The sequence below is a fragment of the Ascaphus truei genome, chromosome 7, assembly GCF_040206685.1.
Source record: "Ascaphus truei isolate aAscTru1 chromosome 7, aAscTru1.hap1, whole genome shotgun sequence".
NCBI classification, from domain to species: Eukaryota; Metazoa; Chordata; class Amphibia; order Anura; family Ascaphidae; genus Ascaphus; species Ascaphus truei.
Window position 1 is genome coordinate 40,896,384 of NC_134489.1, and position 20,139 is coordinate 40,916,522.

The following is a 20,139-nucleotide window of genomic DNA, read 5'->3' on the forward strand; positions in this document are numbered from 1 at the left end:
CCCTGGAGCCCGAAACATAGCCCCCCCTCCCCATGCTTTGCCAATGGGAACTTCAGTGACATTTCCAGCTTGGGTGTTGAAAGTAACGTTGGGGGGTGCAGACGGGTTTTAGTGCTTCTGTTAATTAGCTGGCGAGTGGCAGTAAGGTGGATTACTGCAGTACAGTTTATGCACCCTCGTAAGAGGCTGTCCGACACAATGACCTTACAACAAGGGTGGGCAACACCAGTCCTCAAGGGCCACCAGCAGGTCAGGTCTTCAGAATATCCCTGCTTCAGCACAGGTAGCTTGTCGTTGACTGTGCTGAAGCAGGGATAACCCCAATACCTGGTCTGTTGACGGCACTTGAGAACTAGGGTTGCCCACCCTTGTAGATTATGACTGGAGAGATATTATTCTACTAGGCAGACTGGTTTATGTTAGAAGTCCCTTAATGAGTATAATCTGGTCCCTTGAGATCCAAGCTGTCCTCTAAATTCTCCCTGTAGGTCCCTTATTTGTAAGTAAATTGCTACATTTCTTAAAAAATAATAAAAAAAATAAAATAAAAATACTGCTAATCTGTAACACTAAAAATGCTACATATTTTTCAACTTTTTTGTCCTTTTTTTTTGTTTGCTGTAAAGATGAAAATATGTGTAAAACCTCTCAAACTCTGGGCAAGTTTTTATTTCCACCCTACGCTCTTTCCCTTCAGAGGTAAATAAGGGACCTTAAATTTAAAGGGTTTAAAAAAAAGTTACATTCCTCTTCCTCTTTTTTTTTTAACCCATTAGTTGCTGGATATGGGGCAGCAATGAAAGGCATTGCAGATGTCTCCACCTGTGCAAGGTGCTTCAAGCGCTCATTTTCAGAGCTTTTTTTGGCTACCAGAGGAGCATGGAAATCGTCACTACGCTGCCCAGGGAAGGGGTTAAGGATGACCTGCATAACCTGTTCCATTAGCCATAGAGTGGACACAGCGCTCCGACACAAACCCGCCACCCCAGCTCCCGGAACATTGATGAACAGACATCCTAGAGAAGCCGGTCCCTCGGACGTTGCAACGCAGGAAAGCGGTTAATGCAGGGGTTACTCAACTGCAGTCCTCAAGATCCCCTCCAACAGGTCAGGTTTTCCGGACATCCCTGCGTCAGCACAGGTGGCTCAATCAAGTGATCCTGAAAACCTGACCTGTTGGGGGGGAATCTTGAAGGCCGGAGCGCAGAACCCTTGGGGGTTAATGGAACACTTATGCACTGGCAAAATGGCGACAAGCGTGCGCGATGCACGTTCTTAAGAGTCCCGGCAAGCTGGAAATATTTACGGTTATTCAAAATATTGAAACCGCGGACGGTTGCGAGATGCCAAAGGCGGAGAACTAATTAAAAAATAAATAAAAAAATACACGTTTCTCGTTACTTGGATAAAACATTTTCGCGGCCATGTTTATGCTGCTGGAGTCGGTGTTGGAATTGCAACTTAGACAGGAGAATATCCAGGAAGCACCGGAAGTGGAACAAAAAAAAAAATAGGAACCCAGCGTCAGCTGGAAGAGAAGAAAAAAAGGTCTAGAAAATTGTTTTTGTTCACATGGAGCAGTCCTTTGATATCACAACTCCTTGGTTCGACGGCCTGCCATGCTTTTCGCCCATCGGACACATCCTTTGTCTCGTCCCAAAGAGAATAAAAATAGTCCTACTCAACGAATAGCAAAGCTATGCTCTGTAACATCCGCACAAGGGCAGGCGATTAGACACGGCCCCCTCTGGATATCTAGCACGTGAAACTTTGGTCCAGCACATTTGCTTTTTCTGTTATGTGTTCTGGTCCAGTCAAGAGGAAGAAAATAAACTTTGTGTTTTTCCCCCCCCCCCCCCCCTCAGTAATTCTTTTATTTTTTTTTGCATATCTGCGGAATAGTTCCAAAGTCACCCGCGGAGACTTTTCACGCCTCCATATTGCGTGGTCAGTGCTCCCAAGACGCTGTTGAGGGATATTATACGGCGGATGGTGGGTCGACTTGTGTTTTTGCGGTGGAGGAGGGTCAGTGGTATCTGTGTGAGCCAGCGAGTACCAGAAGCCTGGACACACACAGCTGATCCCCCCCCCACTTCCAAGACCAGTGCACAGTAAAAGAAAATCATATGTCGGAATTAAAAAAAAAAAAAAAAAAACCCCGCCTCCATGCAGATGAAATCCTGATCGCGGTTTTTTTCCCCCCTTCCCTCCTTTGACCCAAAACAAATCCGGCAGGAATTTTACATAGGAAAAAACGACACCAAATAAAACTGCACACGGTAGATTTCGCTGTTTTTCTGTGGAATTTGAGGTAATAGTTGTGTCCTCATGTTGCAGGCTCCCAGAGTTTGATAAAAACGTACAGTTTTTAGTTATTTTTTTTTTTTTTTGCTATTATTGGTCGGTCAGGTTCCTGTCTCAGCAGCCAGGTAAGTGAGACTAGAACCAGCTGGGATCCAGGAACCCGACCACAGCCCCTGAGTACCCACCACTATACCAGCCGCAGACTTTTCGTACGGGCTTCAGCTCTTCTCCAATTGTTGTGATCCCGCCCCCCCCCCCCCCAAAAAAAGATGAGCCTCCTGCAATGCCATACGATGACCGACCCGAATGAGGCAAAGCAGACATCGCTTTTCTTGTTACTGCCGCTTTCCACGGGAACCTCGATTTGCCGAGATCAGGAGAAGATCATTGGGAGGAAGTGTGAAGCCTCGAGGAATTCCAGTTTCACCTGTTTTCCTAGATGTACTATACAGCGGTGCTTGGCTCCTTCCTCTGATAGGATTGCGTTGATGCGGAGAGAAACCTACTGAGCCAACAGCCGTAAACAACAACAAAAAAATAAACAAACAAAAAAAAAATAAACAAAAATAGAAATGGAGAGGTCTGGCCACCAGGTTTTAGCATCGTGTGGCTGTGAACCATCAGACATTCTTGCTACTTGAGATCGCTATTCTGAAACTGCACTGCAATCCCCAACCTCCGTACGGACCGGGGGGGGGCACTATCCCTGCAGCCCCCCACGTGGAGAGGAGTAATCTTGCCGAGAACCTATTCCTGCAAAGCTTTGATGTCCCAAAACCTGCACTTGACCCCCAGGTAATGAGAAATTCAGGGTCCCGTGGTTGCCAATGCCACCATATCCGTGGTCCAGGTGGGAAGGGGCTCAGTGGGGTCCCCTGAACCCGCAATGCGTGTTAGTCCTGGTTACCCAGGCTTTGTTCACACAGTTCTCTCTGCGTGAGATTTTAATGTGTTGTATCCTCCTGGTTATTCTGAAGCTTTCATGATGGGAGTTAAGATATTGTCTTTGACCTCTATGCACCATGAGTCCTGAACACCCCTCCCCCCCCCCCCCTCTCCCCACAGTCTCAGTTAAGAAAATATTCGGATAGCCTGAGTAGCAGACGCATGACAGACGGGGCACTCCGGCTCGTTCCTCTCACAGATCCGCACGGCACACTCCATGCAGAAAAGGTTGTGCCCACAAGGGACTAGTGCAGCCGTGACCTCGCTCTCAAAACATACCATGCATTCCCGGCTCCCCGAAACAGAGGTCCGAGTGGCACTGAGCTTGGTGAAGCCTGGCAAGGTGTCCCCCTGGCCCCTCCTTGGCAGGGTGGTGAGGGTGGAGTCGGGAGACCGCTGTGTGGAGCTGGTCTGGACAGTACCTGCACTCCCTGAGCGTTGCTGCTTTGTAAAGATGCCCGGCGCAGGGCTACTGTTCTCCTGCCCACCCCACATGGGACCCCCAGTTTCCGGCACCCCGTAATATACCTCTTGCTTGTAGTTGGGAAAAAGGTAACCGTAGTTGAAGTCATTTTGCTCGTTCAGTCTGGGGGTCTCGTAGACGGGCTCCGGGGGACAGTCCCCAATGCAGCCAAGGCTGTTCTGTCGGAAGGTGGAGAGGGGCTTGGAGCCGGACGCTGTGCTGTGTACCCGCCAGCTCTCGGGATACCGGCTCTCCATACCGGAGTCCGGGCTGCTGGACAAAAAGTCATTCTCGTTGTTGTATTCCAGGATTTTGCCGGTCCGCACTGCAATGTGCGTCTCGATCTCCTCCCGCGCCCGTTCAACGTTCCCCGGCGCCCCGGTGATCTCGAAAACGGGGTCCCGGTCGCGACTTGGCGTGATGATGTAAGTGTTGGTCTGCTGCTGAATCCTTTTAATGGTGGCGCCCTTGGGCCCCACCACCAACCCCACAACCCGGTAGGGGACTCGAACGCGGATGGTGACCTGGCCAGGGAGGGAAGGGGCGCTTCCGAACGCACTGCCGCCTTTGTTACGGGAAGCGCGGATCATGGAGAAGTGTTCTGCGGCAGAGATGATCTCCCGCCTCGCCATCGCGACGTCCTCCCGGCGTCCCGTCACCATGAACACCGGCTCTTCTCCTCGCACCGGCGTCTTGATGTATGTGTTGGTTTTGGCCCTCAGGGCTTTGATTTTGCAACCTGAGGGTGGAGGGGGGAAAAGAAGAAGAGAAAATTAGGATTTTTGCCGTGAAATTCATGCCAAATGGGTATGTAAATCAGGGGGGGGGGGAGGGGAAGGGGGGGTTTGGGGGGCGTTTATGCGATATGTACAGTGATAAGAAATATGGCCCGTATTTACTAAACGCCGCTATTCCAGAAGACACCTTAAACTCCACGGTGTCGAATGGGTCCTAAATTACCTTCCAGCACCAGATGGCGGTTCATGGATTAGCGCCGTTTAGTAGACATGGCACATGGGCCTCGGTATCAAAGTCTTCTGACTGAATAAACAACACAACATTTATCAAAATAAATCATTGATTGAACTGGGAATATATCTTTCCATTAAAAAAACACAACACCAGGTGTTCGAAAAGAAGTGCACAAGAGACTGGCGTTGGGGGATAGGAGAAGCGGGTAACGTTACCGCCACGATTACGCACTTATTGTACCGCCAGACATGGTGCAGCACAGGGTATACTGGCAGAGCTTAATAAATAGGTGTATTTGTGGACCCCATCTTAATCCGCTAGTAAAGCCCCCCACCTCCCTCCCGCCAGCCACAAACATGCCCAGGTCTCAAATACAAAGCGGTCATTGTTCTCCTTGTCAGGAGGGTCGCCGTGCGTTAGGAAATAAATTCGGCTTTAATAGGCTCTTAAAAGCATTGGGATTTTCATTGTAAGGTGGCCACAGCTCCCTCCGAGCTGTTAGCGGGGCGGGGGAAAGCGGACTTTCTGTCCTCGTAAACTCGTCCCCGTAAAACTGCATGTGAAGCGCTATTCATATACTCTCTGGCTTTCAAAATAATTAGGCGCTCTGCCGCGTGCCGAGCAAACACACTTCACCGACACCTGGTGTAAACAGCGTTACGTTGCAGCTCACTGGGGCGGTTTTTTTTTTTTTGTATTTATTTTTAAGATAACGCTCGGTTTCCAATAAATTTGACCCACAAAGTAAATTTTGGTTCAAGAAAGGCGTTTTCAGCGGGGAGAGAGGTCGGACATCTATGTGTCGCAAATTTGTAAAGACGTCACAATAACATCATAGTGTGACAACGTGGAAACCCAAAGTGTGTGTTTGTGTGTGTCTCAGGGCGGCGGGATGCAGCATTCCCGCTGAAAATTAAGAGAATCTGTGTTTGAATAAATAAACATTTCAGTCCAATTTGATACTTTTAGAAAATGTGGGCCCAAATTATACCGTAACATTGAATCATTATTAAAAACACAGGTTTTTCATCATTAAGGTGTGTGTGTACACACGTACACACACACACACACCATATAATATATATGTGCATATAAAACATATATATTATATGCACTGCGTGTTTGTGTATATGTATTATATGCACATATACACACACACACACACACACACACACACACACACACACACACACACACACACACACACCATATAATATATATGTGCATACAATACATATATAGATATTTAAACACATTAAGATTATTTTGGGGTCTGAAAATCCCAAATCCCAGCTACACACACACACACACACACACACATTAATAAAGGGGTGTCGAGTTTGCACCTTCCCCCTTATTTGCAGACCCGGACGCGTGAATATCCCCTTCACTTCCCCGAGTGGATTTCTTTCTGAACGACGCGCGAGTTAACCCCTCTGCTGCCGGTGCCGCGACATTAACGGCTTCCGGGCGCAACATGCAATGCAGATGTTAAAAGAAAGGCTCGCATGCCGGCAACGGGTCACTCGGGGCCGTTAAAGGGTTAAGTCTCATGGCTCTATAGGTCTCGCCCGCTGCAAGGAGCTTGAAATAATCCCTTTGAAAAAGGCCTCATTCTCTGGGGGAAGGCGTGAGGGGCCCAGACCCTACAACAAAGGCCTTCTTACCAACACGGTCACCGTTCCACAGCACAGAGGGAGCGAGTGGTCAGGAGGAGAACCGTGCGAGGTTACACAGCGTGGAACTTATCCACTGCTGGTCCTATAACAGGTTTCATACGGCATCGTTCCTCTGCCTCCTCGCTCACTTTACTCACACGGCGGCAGGGTTTATACCTCCCTTTCATTCATACAGAAGGGTCACCGCGTCCTGTGGCCTGGCCAGCTCTAAAAGCATCTTATCCTGACGTCCAGGGGGGAAAACCAACGGAAATGTCCTTCTACAGAATAAGAACTTGCACTGGACAAGCATCGTCCAGGCTAACCCGGGGGGCTCAACTCCCATCCTAAAGCCCCCCCCCAACAGGTCTGGTTTTCAGGATATCCCTGCTTCACCACAGGTGGCTCAATCAGAGGCTCAGTGTTTGACTGAGCCTCCTGTGCTGAAGCAGGGACCGTGAGCCACCTGTGCAGAAGCAGGGATATCCTGAAAACCAGACCTGTTGTGGGGGGCTTGAAGACTGGAGTTGAGCCCCCCTTGTCACTAGTTTTTCCCTCCCCTGCTCCCGATTTATCCGAGCTCAGCACCAACAGACAGATGATTACGCGTTGGTTAATTATCAGATATCCGCCTGGGAGATATTCATTTTGGCTTCATTTTATTTTACCCATACGTATGTCTAGTCAACCTGTCATCATCCAGCTGTATGAATGAAATATATACAGTATATATATTTTGTCTTTGTTAAAAAATAAAAAAAAATTCTCATCTTTTAAAAAGGTGCACACCCCAATTATATATTTGTGAAATAAACAAGGGTTAGTGACGTTTCATTAAACCTCGCTGCTCGGCATAGTAACTGCAGAGACCTGCTTGTAATTTTAGAATTTCAGGACAACACGGTGGCTTCTATTGAATGGAGGATAATCGAAACGCTTCTTATGCCATCTACACATATTCGGCACAAAGTACCGCGCTCAATACGTCACATTTTTCTTTGCCTTCTTGTGCGTCTCAAACTTGTGGACCCTCGGCACAGTTGACACATTTTTGTAGGCCGGATTTAGCAAACCATAACCCCCTTTTCTTACCACCCAAGGCCTCTACTCAAAAGTTAGCTAGAGGCGAAATCAGCTCAAATCTAATGGATGGGGCTAAAACCTTCTCCGTCATGGGAAATCGGCTTCACAGCACAGTGCATACGAGTGATCTGGCTGTTCTAGGTAACCTGCATATTCGGCTTCCCTTGCTGTTCATGGTTGCAACACTAGCTAGTAATTTTATCGTTCGCAATGTGATGAGTGACAAATGCATTTTGTGAAGAATGTTATACACGAAACTACTGCGGTCATATACCAGGGACCCCCTTCACCCCCGGCTTGCGATTTAATAAAATAACTATTATGTAAGGGGGCTTTATTAGAGGCCATTCCACCAAGACAAGTATATTTGAACTAAACTGGCAATACTTTTCAGAACTCGCGTGCAAACAGTAATTTAATGAAACTTTCCCTGTACACAAGGTTTGTGTTTTCTAGCAATTCCCAATTCTTATGGGGACTGCATCTGTATTTAACCTCTTCCCTGCTAGAGGGGGGAGGGGGTCGGTTTTATTTTTTACTTTTTGTCCTATGAAAAATGTGGTAATGAAGTCTCACAAGACAAAGATAAATCGAAGGAGGTTTATTTCACCTCAAGCCCAGCGATCGGCAAGCAAATTAGAAAAATAAAAGGACGGAGACATGTAGAATTTGGAACAACCTATTAATTTGCGAGCTTTGCTTAACTCCTCTGGCCGACAGCTCCCCAAATCACAAAACAGACGTGACAGGGTAACATCGGCGCAAAGCATCGTGAGACATTGGCGCGGAGAGACGCAGGATGAGCAAGCCTCTTGTAGTGACATTTTAATACCAAAACTGCTTTGACACCAGGGGGGGGGGGGGGGCTGGCTGACTGCCGAGAGAAGATAATCTCAGGAGGATGCAGAGGGAATTCGGGAAAATGGGTGGAGTCACCCTACACAACAAAGAAATCCTAACCTCCCTCGCTCCCGCCAATCCTTCCCTTGGGAATCTGGGAATTCTAAACCTACCCACAGCTGGGATGTTTGTGGACCGCTCGCTCTCCCCCGTCATATGTCGGAGCTGGCGGGTAGCAGTCTGTCGCTTTTACGCACATGGCCTGGTAATCCCAAAGGGATTTCCTTTGTCTGGGAGTATCAACGTGTCTCGTGTCGTAATCTAATCTCCTCTCACTCCCAACTGGACCGAGAAACCCAGGACAAAAAAAAAAAAAAAACCCAACCAGCACAGGGTGAGGCAGTGCGGAGAGGAAGCTGGGTCTGATAAAAGCACCGCCACTGGAAGTGTCAGATTAACGAGGCAGGGGTTTGTGTTGCTGTGTAGCCTCTTCATACTTTTTTCTCCCTGTGCTGTAGTGCTCTGCAGTTAGTTATTTGTATCTATACACATATGCAAGCTTCAGCAAACATTAACATATGCTGCCATCATTTCATCCCATACAATAAATAAGGGATGCGCGTTGGACACACAGAGGACCCCATACAATATTACTCCAATGTCCAGTTAGCTTGGATACATTAACAGTGCATCATTGAGGATTAAAAAAGGCGTTGGGGTTCAAGCCCTGCTCAACCAGAGGTCCCCCCAAAACAGAGAGGTAACAGGGTCTTGCTTTGCAGCTGATCAGTGTCCCTTTCCTCGTTCAAATGGACACAGTCTCCCAGCTGTGTTAGTGGCACTTACCCAAGTAACTATATACCTATCTGAGGGAGAGAATACAGTGGCCAGCTGACCACACGTCTTGTATAGTGGAGATAACATGTATCCAGCAGATGTCCTGCACCCTGACACACACACACACAGACACAGACACACACACACACACACACAGCCGCCTTCACTGGTCCAGGCAACTGAAATAATTAGTTGTACTGTACCCAATCTGGTGAAACACTAGTGCTCTTGAAACTGGGCAGTGTCATTTTAGACCAGTGTCTGGGATACCTGCGCTCTAAACTGAAAGGAGGGAGAGACTTTTTTTAAAATAATAATAAAAACAAAAAAAACCATCTCATTAGTGAAAAAAATGAAATATTTGTACAAACGACGATTGGCATTATAAAGTACTCCTGTTACTACGTGCCTTCTACCATCACGCATCAAGTACAGCACAAGTACAGTTCCTCCCGTGCCCATTCCACTTCAGCAGTGCAACCATCATTTTGGTACAGAAAGGTCCCTTACGCCCCTTGTTATTATGCACAAGCTCCGTGTGAAACCCTACGGCAGCTTTCCGGTTACCAAGAATACCGATTTTACAGCTCATTTTGCAGGGTGTCTTAAATGTGGCTGTTCAATGGTCTTCCAAATGCCATATGACTCCCTCAAGGATTGCACCTTGGATTCACTGCACCATTGCTCCTGTTAACGGGTCACACCCGTAACTAGCTCCTACGGCAGGGGTGGGCAACTCCAGTCTTCAAGAGCCACCAACAGGTCAGGTTTTCAGGATATCCCTGCTTCAGCACAGGTGGCTCAATCAGTGGCTCAGTCAAAGACAGAGCCACATGTGCTGACGCAGGGATATCCGTAAACCCAAATCTGTTGGGGGCCCATGAAGACTGGAGTTGGCCAGTCGTTGACTGAGCCACTTGTGCTGAAGCAGGGATATCCGTAAACCTTACCTGTTAGTGGCACTTGAGCACTGGACTTGCACATCCTTGTCCTAATGAAATATGTATTGTATATTCTGTGGCATTCAACGATCTGCTTATTCTAACAGGTGTTATAAAATAGAGCTGCATTTTACAGTCCTGCCGAGTACCTTTCTACCATCCCAGATTATGAATGTACTGCCCTGTATAACGCCGACAGCCTCTCACTATTGGAACTTGCAGACCCCTTACTTTTAGAAATCATACCTTGTTACAGTCCTATGCTTCGAGCCACCTGAAGAGGATCAGGTACAGCTGCAGCATACCGACAAGCCTCGCTATGCGCTCGCAGGCACCGAAATACTTCTGCTTACCGCCAATACTAAACCAACCGCAGCATCCCCGCGCCTCACTGCCCCCAAACTGTGCCAATAACCAACAAGATTATGGACATTCTTATAGGATTTAAAGAAAAGAAAGTCTATATAAATTGGTAGCACCATAAATTGTAAGGCGCTGGAGGCCCCTTCGACATCAAAAGGGTTCAATCTTGAACCGAAACGCTAGCAGGCGCAGTATTTAGTGTCACGGTGCAGGTAGGTTTAAGCAGTTTTGCGAGGGTTTGCCGATTTAAAAATTCTGTAAGGAATGCGAGAGAAACACGTTTACACCATTACAAAGAGAAACACGTTCATGGCCATGAGAAATAAAAGTGTGCAGAGATACTTTGCGCCGCTATACTGTGCAACATGTTTATTTCCGGCGGGGAGCGGGTAGGTAAAGGTAGGCAGATGCTCTGTATTGCAGGAGTGACGGGTTAAACAGAGCTGCAGATATCCTGAGCAAGCGTCACCCTCTCTCGTTACCATCTCTCCCCGCGCTAAGCGTGCCGAGTGTTTACTAACACTGCGTCTGCTCACGGAGCCGCCGCGTGAGTGTGCCTCTGCCAGCGGCCGGCACGCCCCAAAAAGCCACCACCCACCCCAAGCACCAATGAGATCCTGCGTCCGTCAGAAGGGCGATAAGGTAGAAGGCTGGCTTCCAACCTTATGAAAGGAGGGCTGCAGAAAACGATGCAGATTTGTAGACGCAGTGTAATGTCGTGTGCGCGCGCGCGCAATAACACCGCTGCAAATAATAAGAGATCCCCAGCCCCTTCCACGCGCTCTTAAAATCCGTCTCGCACTTCGAGCGGACGCTTTTCCAGGCAGAGTCCCACCTACCCAACATTCACAGATGTAACCATCTATTATTGGTACTGCTTTATCCCAATGAACACGCCGCCGACTCCCTATATAATCAGACGGTCCCTCTTTGTCACTTCTTTTTTTTCTCTTTGGGACTCACAATACACCGCGTGGCAGCCGTCACACTCGCCAAACACAAAGCATTGTAAGTGTACCTTGCATCTCATGGCAGACCTGCGCAGCCCACAATATCGCTGTGTTGGTAAAAAACAGGTGAATTTACTCCTGCGGGATTTTTGGGGGCGTGAGGTCCCCCCCCCGCCCCCCCCCCCGGTCTCTGATCTGACTTAAATCATCTGCTTCCCCTCCCTTTTTTATTTTGCGCTGGCTTTGTAAGGCACGTGTGGTCCTGACTGCAAAACACGAGGCTCACGCCCCACAACGGACGGGCTAAAATTGTACAATATATTCCATGTCGCCTGTAAGTCACTGCTAATGCACGGTCTAAAGGCAATTACTGATACACATACACACTTTGATTTTTCGTAACTTGTTGGTAAAATATTACAGCGTCTCACTTGGTGAATGAAGCGCGGACAGGATTGTTTTAAAAATATTTAGTAAGACCAATAAATATAAAATAAAAAAAGTTAATCCCTTAACTCAAGGGTTCTCAACCCCCCCACCCCCCCAACAGGACAGGTTTTCAGGATATCCCATCTTAAAGCATAAGTGGCTCAATCAATCCATGCTTCAGCACAGCTTGCTCAATCAGTGGCTCAGTCGTGAGCTACCTGTGCTGAAGCTGGGATATCCTTAAAACCTGACCTGTTGGCGGGTAAAAGGGGGGGGGGCGGGGGTCTTGAGAACCCCCTGCTTTCTCAGTTGAATGACATGCCCACTCAGCATTTCACACGGGTAGACCCCAATCTCGACCGAATCAATGCAACACCGCAGTGATGCGCTGACTGCCGTACCGGCAGCGAGGCGGTTAACGTACCACTGTTAAGTGGCCGGCAGCGCAAGTTTTTTTGTTTTTTTTAACCAATGTAGGAGAGCATAACACTACGGTGCATGTTGTACCCGTTATTCTGCCGCCCTTTTTCCGCAGCACTGTAGGCATCATTCAGCATTACCGCGCCCCCCTTTATTCAGGGCAAACCATCGCGCGTGGACAGCAATTTATTTATTTTTTCCCAGCTGGTTAATGTTATTTTTTTGTTTTTTTTTACACGATATATCCGTTTTTAACCCTTCAGCAACAGGGGGGGGGGGGGTTGAAGGCTTGTTATGATCCGGCGGTTCCAACATTCCCAAATTCAGGGCAACCGGTAACGGGATTTAAGCACGGCAAGGGTTAAAATATCTCGTTAGAAAATAATAATAAATGTATATTTAAACGAAAAACCAGAAAAGAAAAAGGATTCCCAGAGTGCACATTTTGGAAGCGAAACCCATGTGGATTGGATGTTTTTGTTGTACAAGACAAAGCTCAGATAGAGTCTGCATGCCTCTTCAGCACATGTGCAGGGAAAAGTCTGTACTGCTCCCAGACAAAGAGCCTGCAAAGAAAACCTCACTTCCTCCACTCGCACACGCTGCAGCTTTTTGTTCAACAACACCAGCACAGACACACAGGTGGTGCCTGCCGGCGGGGGACCCAATCAGCAGCATTAGGGGCCACAGCACCCTAAAAAACACCCGTCACTGAGCCAGTGCTGCAGCGGAAGCGTTGAAAACGGACAGTTTGTCTCAGTGGTTTTATTTCCATTGTCTCCATACTTCTTGCTGGGACTGATCCCTTTATAATGAACCAACTACCTTTTTACATGGACAAGCTTTAGGGAGCTAGCCACCGTCTTCTCGTCACCCGACGGGCACATACTTCAAATCTGTAACGCAGGCATTCTACTAAACGCAATGTTTACTAGAAATGCACAACGTGGAACACAAATGATCAGTCAGTCTGCTGCGCCTAAACAGTGGCTGTTTGCTGACACCCTGTCTGCACAAATACCGTACAAGATAAAAACAAAAGCCGTCATGAGACTGCAGACATGGGGTGGCCAACTCCAGTCCTCAAGGGCCACCAACAGGCCAGGTTTTCAGGATATCCCTGCTTCAGCACAAGTGGCTCAGTCGCTGCTGAAGCAGGGATATCTTGAAAACCTGGCCTGTTGGTGGCCCTCGAGGACTGGGCTTGACCGCCACTGGTCTAGAGCCACACTCTTTGTGCAGTGTTCACATCACTCAGTCCCAGCCTCCTGCACACATTGGCTAGCTTATTTTTGGTACCCAACGTGCGCCATTCAAAGCCCGTCCTGCCTTCTAACACCATCCTCACTAACAAATAAAAAGGTTATTTCGAAGTAATAATATTTTTGCTTATAACCCAACTGAGAGCCAATACTGAAAATCAAACCTGGTTCACCCCCCCCCCCCAAAAATTCAGTGACATGATCACAGGGCTACCCCCCAACAATATCCGCTCATCCTATTAGTGCCTTGCAGGTTTAGGACCTCGGTCACATCAAAGGAACGGATTTATTGAATTTCTTGTTTTTGCCAACATTTCTTAAAGGCAAGTTTGCACAGGATCACACCTGGAGGTTTGTGCGTTACGCAGGAAAAAGGGCAGAAAGATAGTCAGGGACTGGTCTCGTGTGCTTCCCCCCCTGATGCTGCATACATGTGTTGGTTAATTGATGCAATTGGAGCAAAGTACTGTGGTCCACAGATAAAAATTCTCAAAAAGCACCAAGGGGCAGCACGTTAATGCCACAGCAGCAATGCGGGGGGACAGGGATTTTAAAATCACCCAGTCACAAATACTATATTATATGATGAGAACAATATAAGCATAATGATGTCATCTGCAAAAACCTCAGGTCACTCTTACACCTCATGTATCATACCATGCCAAGAGGGGAGTGCCATGCCCTGCACGCCACTGGCAATGAAGAGGTTAAAAATAGCAGCATCCACCAGGTATAGCTATAGGTTACCCATCTCTGCGGGTCCTTGGATACACTCAGGCCTGCGCCCTGCTGGCACAAACCTCCATCAACTAACACCTCTTATTGTTCGCATAGCTTGCCCCAGATTAATGATGCTTAGTGATCAGCAGCGGCCTGACAACTCCCCCACCTCTCGTCCCCCATCACTAGCATCTCCCTGGACATAGGAGGTTTTGGAGAAGGAAGGAACTCTTCCCCCCCCCCCCCCTCTCTCTGCTGCAGGGAGCAACTCCAGAGTTAATGCAATTTTGATCTATGACTGGATCCCTGAGCCATTTCAGCCACAGACTGTAGTTTCAAGTTACCACTTTCAAGAATATGCCAGTGGTTTTTCCCAGCTCACACACCCACTAGTTACTTCAGAAACATGCTCTATATAACACCTAATGGTCTCTCAGACAGAAGGGTCCAGGCACATCTGCATGTCACACAACACTAAACAAAGAGATACAGCCCATACTGCAGGTCCTGAGTCATTTCATTTACCACACTGCAATCCTGGCTCTTTATCCTTTGTCCTCAAATTCCCTAAATCTGTAATGTTCCCTTGCATTTAACCCAAGCATGCATTATTTTGTTGTTGCTGCTTTTGTCCCAACGTGCCCTGCTTCAAGGCGGATCTATATATTCACTACCTTCCTTGGTACAGAAGTGTACCCATTTGGATTGCAACCTCTGCATATGTTGTAGTATTAATGTAGTGTGCCAGCGTTTGTTTTGTACAGCGCCGCCTTGATTGTTGGTGCTATAGAAATATACATACAACTCCTTCCTTCACGTTATCTGTACACCTATATCTCAGGATCAGGAACCCTTGGTTACAATGATATTTTAATGGTCTGGACCAATACTTAAACACTTCAATAACTTCCAAAAAAAGGCGGCTCCAACATACTTTGCATAAAACGTGTTCGCTTGCAATCTGGCAACACCGCAATCAGCACTGAATAGCAGCCGCAAGTCGAGGAGAGTACAACTCCCATGAGTTGTGTTACCATCCTCACGCCCACCCCATCCAACAATGTCTTATTGTCACAAACAGGACAGGGGTGGATCATTTTGCATGGAAAGAGAGAAAATAGGTCCTGGTAATTAAGGTGGTGGCTAGAGCCAACCCTACAGATTATCTGGAAATGGCTTGAAAGCACAGAGGCGAAAGTAGGTGTGGCATGGAATCTGTTTTACCCCCACTGATCCTATCCTAATCATTCTACCTCGCAGAGAAAAGGAGAACAAAGCATCACTGTGGAAAGCCTCCCGTCAGAAATGTAAAGCAAGAAATAGACACAGAATCCCTAACTTTTAGCAGGAGAAACTCCAGGAGCTGAGTCACATGATTGGGAAGGGAGCTCGACTCACTCCCAGTGATCTGTTATTTGAGTCCTTCCAAGACTTATAGCTCAGGACTCCCAGCCCCCTCCCATTACTCAGAACCCAAACAAAGGAAGGCATATTCTGCTAGACTGGATCCAGTAAAGACATACACCCCCCCACCCCACAATCACAAAGTACCCTAGGCACTGGGCAGTCAGTACATGACACTGCGGGTTCTGCACGGTTACTCGGAAATGTCAGATTTAGATTATAAAGGAAAGTGATCGAAGGAGATGTCCATACATAAATCTATCTAAAAATGATCATCTTTCCCCAAATCTTGACTTTCAGAATCTGCAGGGAAGTTCCCACACAGACAGATATAGTGGGAATAATGCAAGAGGCAGACTTTGCACAAACCTAGCTGGTGCTATTGGAACGAAGGGGTTCAAATACACAACACCCCAAAAAAATAAAATAATAATAAGTATGGTTATTTTTCACCCAAAGTGATGAAAAAGAAAAAATAAAGGGGGGAGAAAAAAGCTCAACTTCCCTTCCCAAAGCAGACAAAGGGAAGGGCTTGAAATTGCTACATGTTATCCTTCTGCATCTCTGATTTCAGCACCACTGGGGGTGTGACCATCCCCAAATCTCCCAAACAATGAGGAACCCGGGCCTGAGATCAGGAGCTGCTGATAAGGACAGGCATTTGTGCCTGAAACTTTAGTCCTGTCCCCAAGCCCTGTGTGAGTTACCCTTTGTTTTGGGCAGGAGGAGGGGGGGGGGGGGTGCATGTAGGTGAGACAAAAATAAGCACGACTCCTTCCCCCCCAAAAAACAACAAAAACACAGGATACTGGTGCTGTGGGTTTACAATAAGAAATCACAAGATCTCAGTAGATTATCCAAAATTATCTGCTCACCCCTTTCAAATTAAGTGTGTATAGGAGGGGGGGGGGGGGAGCAGACTATAAGTGATGACAGAAAAACAAACAACACCTGGTGTGACGGTGAGAAAACAGATCCCAAGGGATCCCAGTGGGTTTCCAAAATGCAGGCGAGCTCCTGCGGGTGAGAGGAGGGGGTGAGGGGGCATGGTGAAGTGGGCGAGGGGGAATGTGGGTGTGATGAGGGTGGCATGGTGATGGGATGGTGAAGTGGGTGTGAGGGTGGCATGGTGAAGTGGGTGTGAGGATGGCATGGTGAAGTGGGTGTGAGGTGGCATGGTGAAGTGAGTGTGAGGTTGGCATGGTGAAGTGGGTGTGAGGTGACATGGTGAAGTGAGTGTGAGGTTGGCATGGTGAAGTGGGTGTGAGGGTGAAATGGGTGTGAGGGTGGCAGGGTGGAGTAAAGGAGTGGGTGACATGGTAAAGTGGGTGTTGAGGGTGGCAGGGTAACGTGAGTGGCATGGTGAAGTGAATGGGAGGGTGACATGGTGAAGTGAATGGGAGGGTGACAGGGTGAAGTGAATGGGAGGGTGACAGGGTGAAGTGGGTGTGAGGGTGACAGGGTGAAGTGGGTGTGAGGGTGGCAGGGTGAAGTGGGTGTGAGGGTGGCAGGGTGAAGTAGGTGTGAGGGTGAAGTGGGTGTGAGGGTGGCATGGTGAAGTGGGTGTGAGGAGGGGCAGGCGGGTGTGCGCAGGGAGAAGTGGGTGTGAGCAGGGGGCATGGTGCAATGTTGGGCTGCAGACAAAGGCTGCCCACTCTTACCTTGCCTCCCCACTATCTCAGCCACGTGCTCCGAGCTGGGCACAGGGACACACTCCGTAGTGTTTGAACTCTTCAGCCTGAGCTCGGCTTCCTTGTATAGAGCGCACAACTTGCTGTCCCCCTTCTGGGGGTGCTGGGGGGGCGCCTGCTGCTGCTGCTGGGGCTGGTGGGTGTTGTTGTTATTGTTGCTGTCCTCCTCGGATTCCCCCAAACCCAGCAGGCACAACTGGTCCAGGGCGATCTGCAGAGCCCGGTCATCCTCCAGCACCCTCTCCTTGGTTAGGTCTCCCATGCCCCCATTCCTTTCCATCATCCCTGATACCACCAGGCTAGGCATGGCTAACAAAGACTTGGGAACAAAGAAGGGGGCAAGAAAGACAGAATGAGAGAGGGAGAGAGGAGGGGGGGTACCCCTCCTCCGCCCACCTCCTCTCTGCTGCTCCTGCTGCTGCTGGCCAGCCCCCTCTCTGCTGCTCCTGGCCAGCCCCCTCTCTGCTGCTCCTACTGCTGCTCCTGGCCAGCCCCCTCTATGCTGCTGCTGCTCCTGCTGGCCAGCCCCCTCTCTGCTGCTGCTGGCCAGCCCCTTCTCTGCTGCTGCTCCTGCTGCTGCTGCTCCTGTAACACGATCCCCAGCACTTCCAGGCAATCTGCAGACACATCCGAATGAGAGAAGGAGAGCCCCGGCTGGAAGCCACGCCTGGCCAGCGAGGAGGGGAGGCAGGGCCAGGCCAGCGTGCTGGGAAACTCTTTTGTTTTAAATTCCCTGGTTGCCTCTTGCCGCGCGGGGGATGCTGGGAGTTGTAGTCCTCTCTCTCCTCTCCCCCCCTCCCTTCTCACAAAGCAGATGCAGGGATATGTCTGGGATTTGAAGGGGTTGGTACCTTTCCTCCCCTCCCCCAACCCCCCCCCCCCCCCTCATCACCAAAAAAAATCTGCAACTAGGAATGAGGCTGCAGGAGAGTGCTGGGGTTAAATGTTGGGATTCCTAGCAGGTTGGGATACCTGGTAATCCCTTGTCTGACAGCAATCCAGACACCGTCAAAACAGATTGTAAGCTCTGCGGGGCAGGGGCTGTGCCTGTAACTTTCCCGCGTGCTGCGTACCGCGCGCTATGCTGTAATTGTGACGCGCTTTGTGCCCCATGCGGAGAAAAGCGCTATATCAAATGAAGTTATTATTTATTATAATGTTCTGGGGGCTTCTCGCTGGCTGTTCTGCTGCTACAAAGTAAAAGAACAGAAACAACTCCAGTCCTCAAGGGCCACCAACAGGACGGGTTTTCAGGATACCCCTGCTTCAGCACAGGGAGTGCAGTCTTCGACTGAGCCACTGATTGAGCCACCTGTGCTGAAGCAGGGATATCCTGAAAACCTGACCTGTTGGTGGCCCTTGAGGACTGGAGTTGGCCAGCCCTGCCTTACATGGGGACATAGACAGAGTGAGCACTAAAGGAGTGTGTGTTCTGAACGTGTAAGTTGTGACACTGTAACACAGTTTTGCCCCTCTCTGTGCACTGATTAGTCACCTTTATAACCCCCCCAGTTTCCCAGGATCCCTTGGGGCAGAGCTGATATTTCCCCCCATGAGATAAATATAACGAAACGCAGTTTGTATGGAAATAGTGCAGGATATGTTTAACCCCGTTGGTGCCAGTGGGCTAGCACTGTGTTGCTTTGCACCGTATCCCTGGGCCTGTCAGTAAATCAGAGGGTTATTTGTATGTCAATGATTTTTACGCCTGTGAATCTGATTACAAACAAGCTAATGGACAATTGTAATTTCCTGATCATCAGTAAATCTCTTTATATATAAAACCAGGGTGCGGACCTGAACCAATCCAGGCGGATAAAGCAGAATGCCCAGGGGCACCTGCCTTGGAGGTGGGAGGTAAGTGACCCCGATATTTAATGCTGTCTGCTGTGATTCCCACCTTTAACCTCTTAGTACAAGTATTGTACCTGACCAATGCATAAATTGAAGCTGGTCCTTGACACACCAGATGTGTCCCAGTGGAAGGCCTTGGTATAATATTGTGACCAGGGCAGTGAGAAATGTCACAAGATGCCTCTCTCCATATAGAGCAGGGGATGGTCAACTCTAGTCCTGAAGGGCCACCAACAGGTCAGGTTTTCAGGATATCCCTGCTTCAGCACAGGTGGCTCAATCAGTGACTCAGTCATTGAAGCAGGGATATCCTTAAAACGTGACCTGTTGGTGGCCCATGAGGACTGGAGTTGACCTGCCCTGGATTCGAGCAGTACCAGCCTTGCTTTGCAGGTAGTGTAATGTAGCAGGTCTTGTTGCACAGTAACACCCCTAGGTCTGAGATGGAGTAACTTTCTCTGCCTAAAAGTCCCATGTCAGATTATGTAAAAAGTTTCTTCTATTACCATCAAACTAATATGTAAAATAATAGTATGGGCTGAAGGAGCGGCTCAGTGAGTAAAGGATCGGCACGTAAAGGCTCAGTACTCAGTGAGTAAAGGCTCAGTACTCTGTGAGTAAAGGCTCAGTGAGTAAAGGATCGGCGCGTAAAGGCTCAGTACTCAGTGAGTAAAGGCTCACTACTCCGTGAGTAAAGGCTCAGTGAGTAAAGGCTCAGTACTCATTGAGTAAAGGTACAGTGAGTAAAGGCTCAGTACCCAGTGAGTAAAGGCTTGGTGAGTAAAAGCTCAGTGAGTAAAGGCTCAGTACCCAGTGACTAAAGGCTCAGTGAGTAAAGGCTCAGTGAGTAAAGGATCGGCACGTAAAGGCTCAGTACTCAGTGAGTAAAGGCTCAGTGAGTAAAGGCTCGGCACGTAAAGGCTCAGTACTCATTGAGTAAAGGTACAGTGAGTAAAGGCTCAGTACTCCAGTGAGTAAAGGCTTGGTGAGTAAAAGCTCAGTG

General features: G+C 48.5%; 1 protein-coding gene across 1 annotated transcript; it reads right to left on the bottom strand.

Annotated features, from left to right (window-relative positions):
* Positions 1-1,075: 1,075 nt before the first annotated feature.
* Positions 1,076-17,965, bottom strand: MEX3A (mex-3 RNA binding family member A). The gene is made up of 2 exons (XM_075607920.1): positions 17,253-17,965; positions 1,076-4,451 (listed from the first exon to the last, which is right to left on the bottom strand). The coding sequence occupies exons 1-2, from the start codon at positions 17,587-17,589 to the stop codon at positions 3,376-3,378; spliced, it is 1,413 nt and encodes a 470-aa protein (XP_075464035.1). The 5' UTR covers positions 17,590-17,965; the 3' UTR covers positions 1,076-3,375.
* Between the last annotated feature and the right edge of the window lie 2,174 nt (positions 17,966-20,139).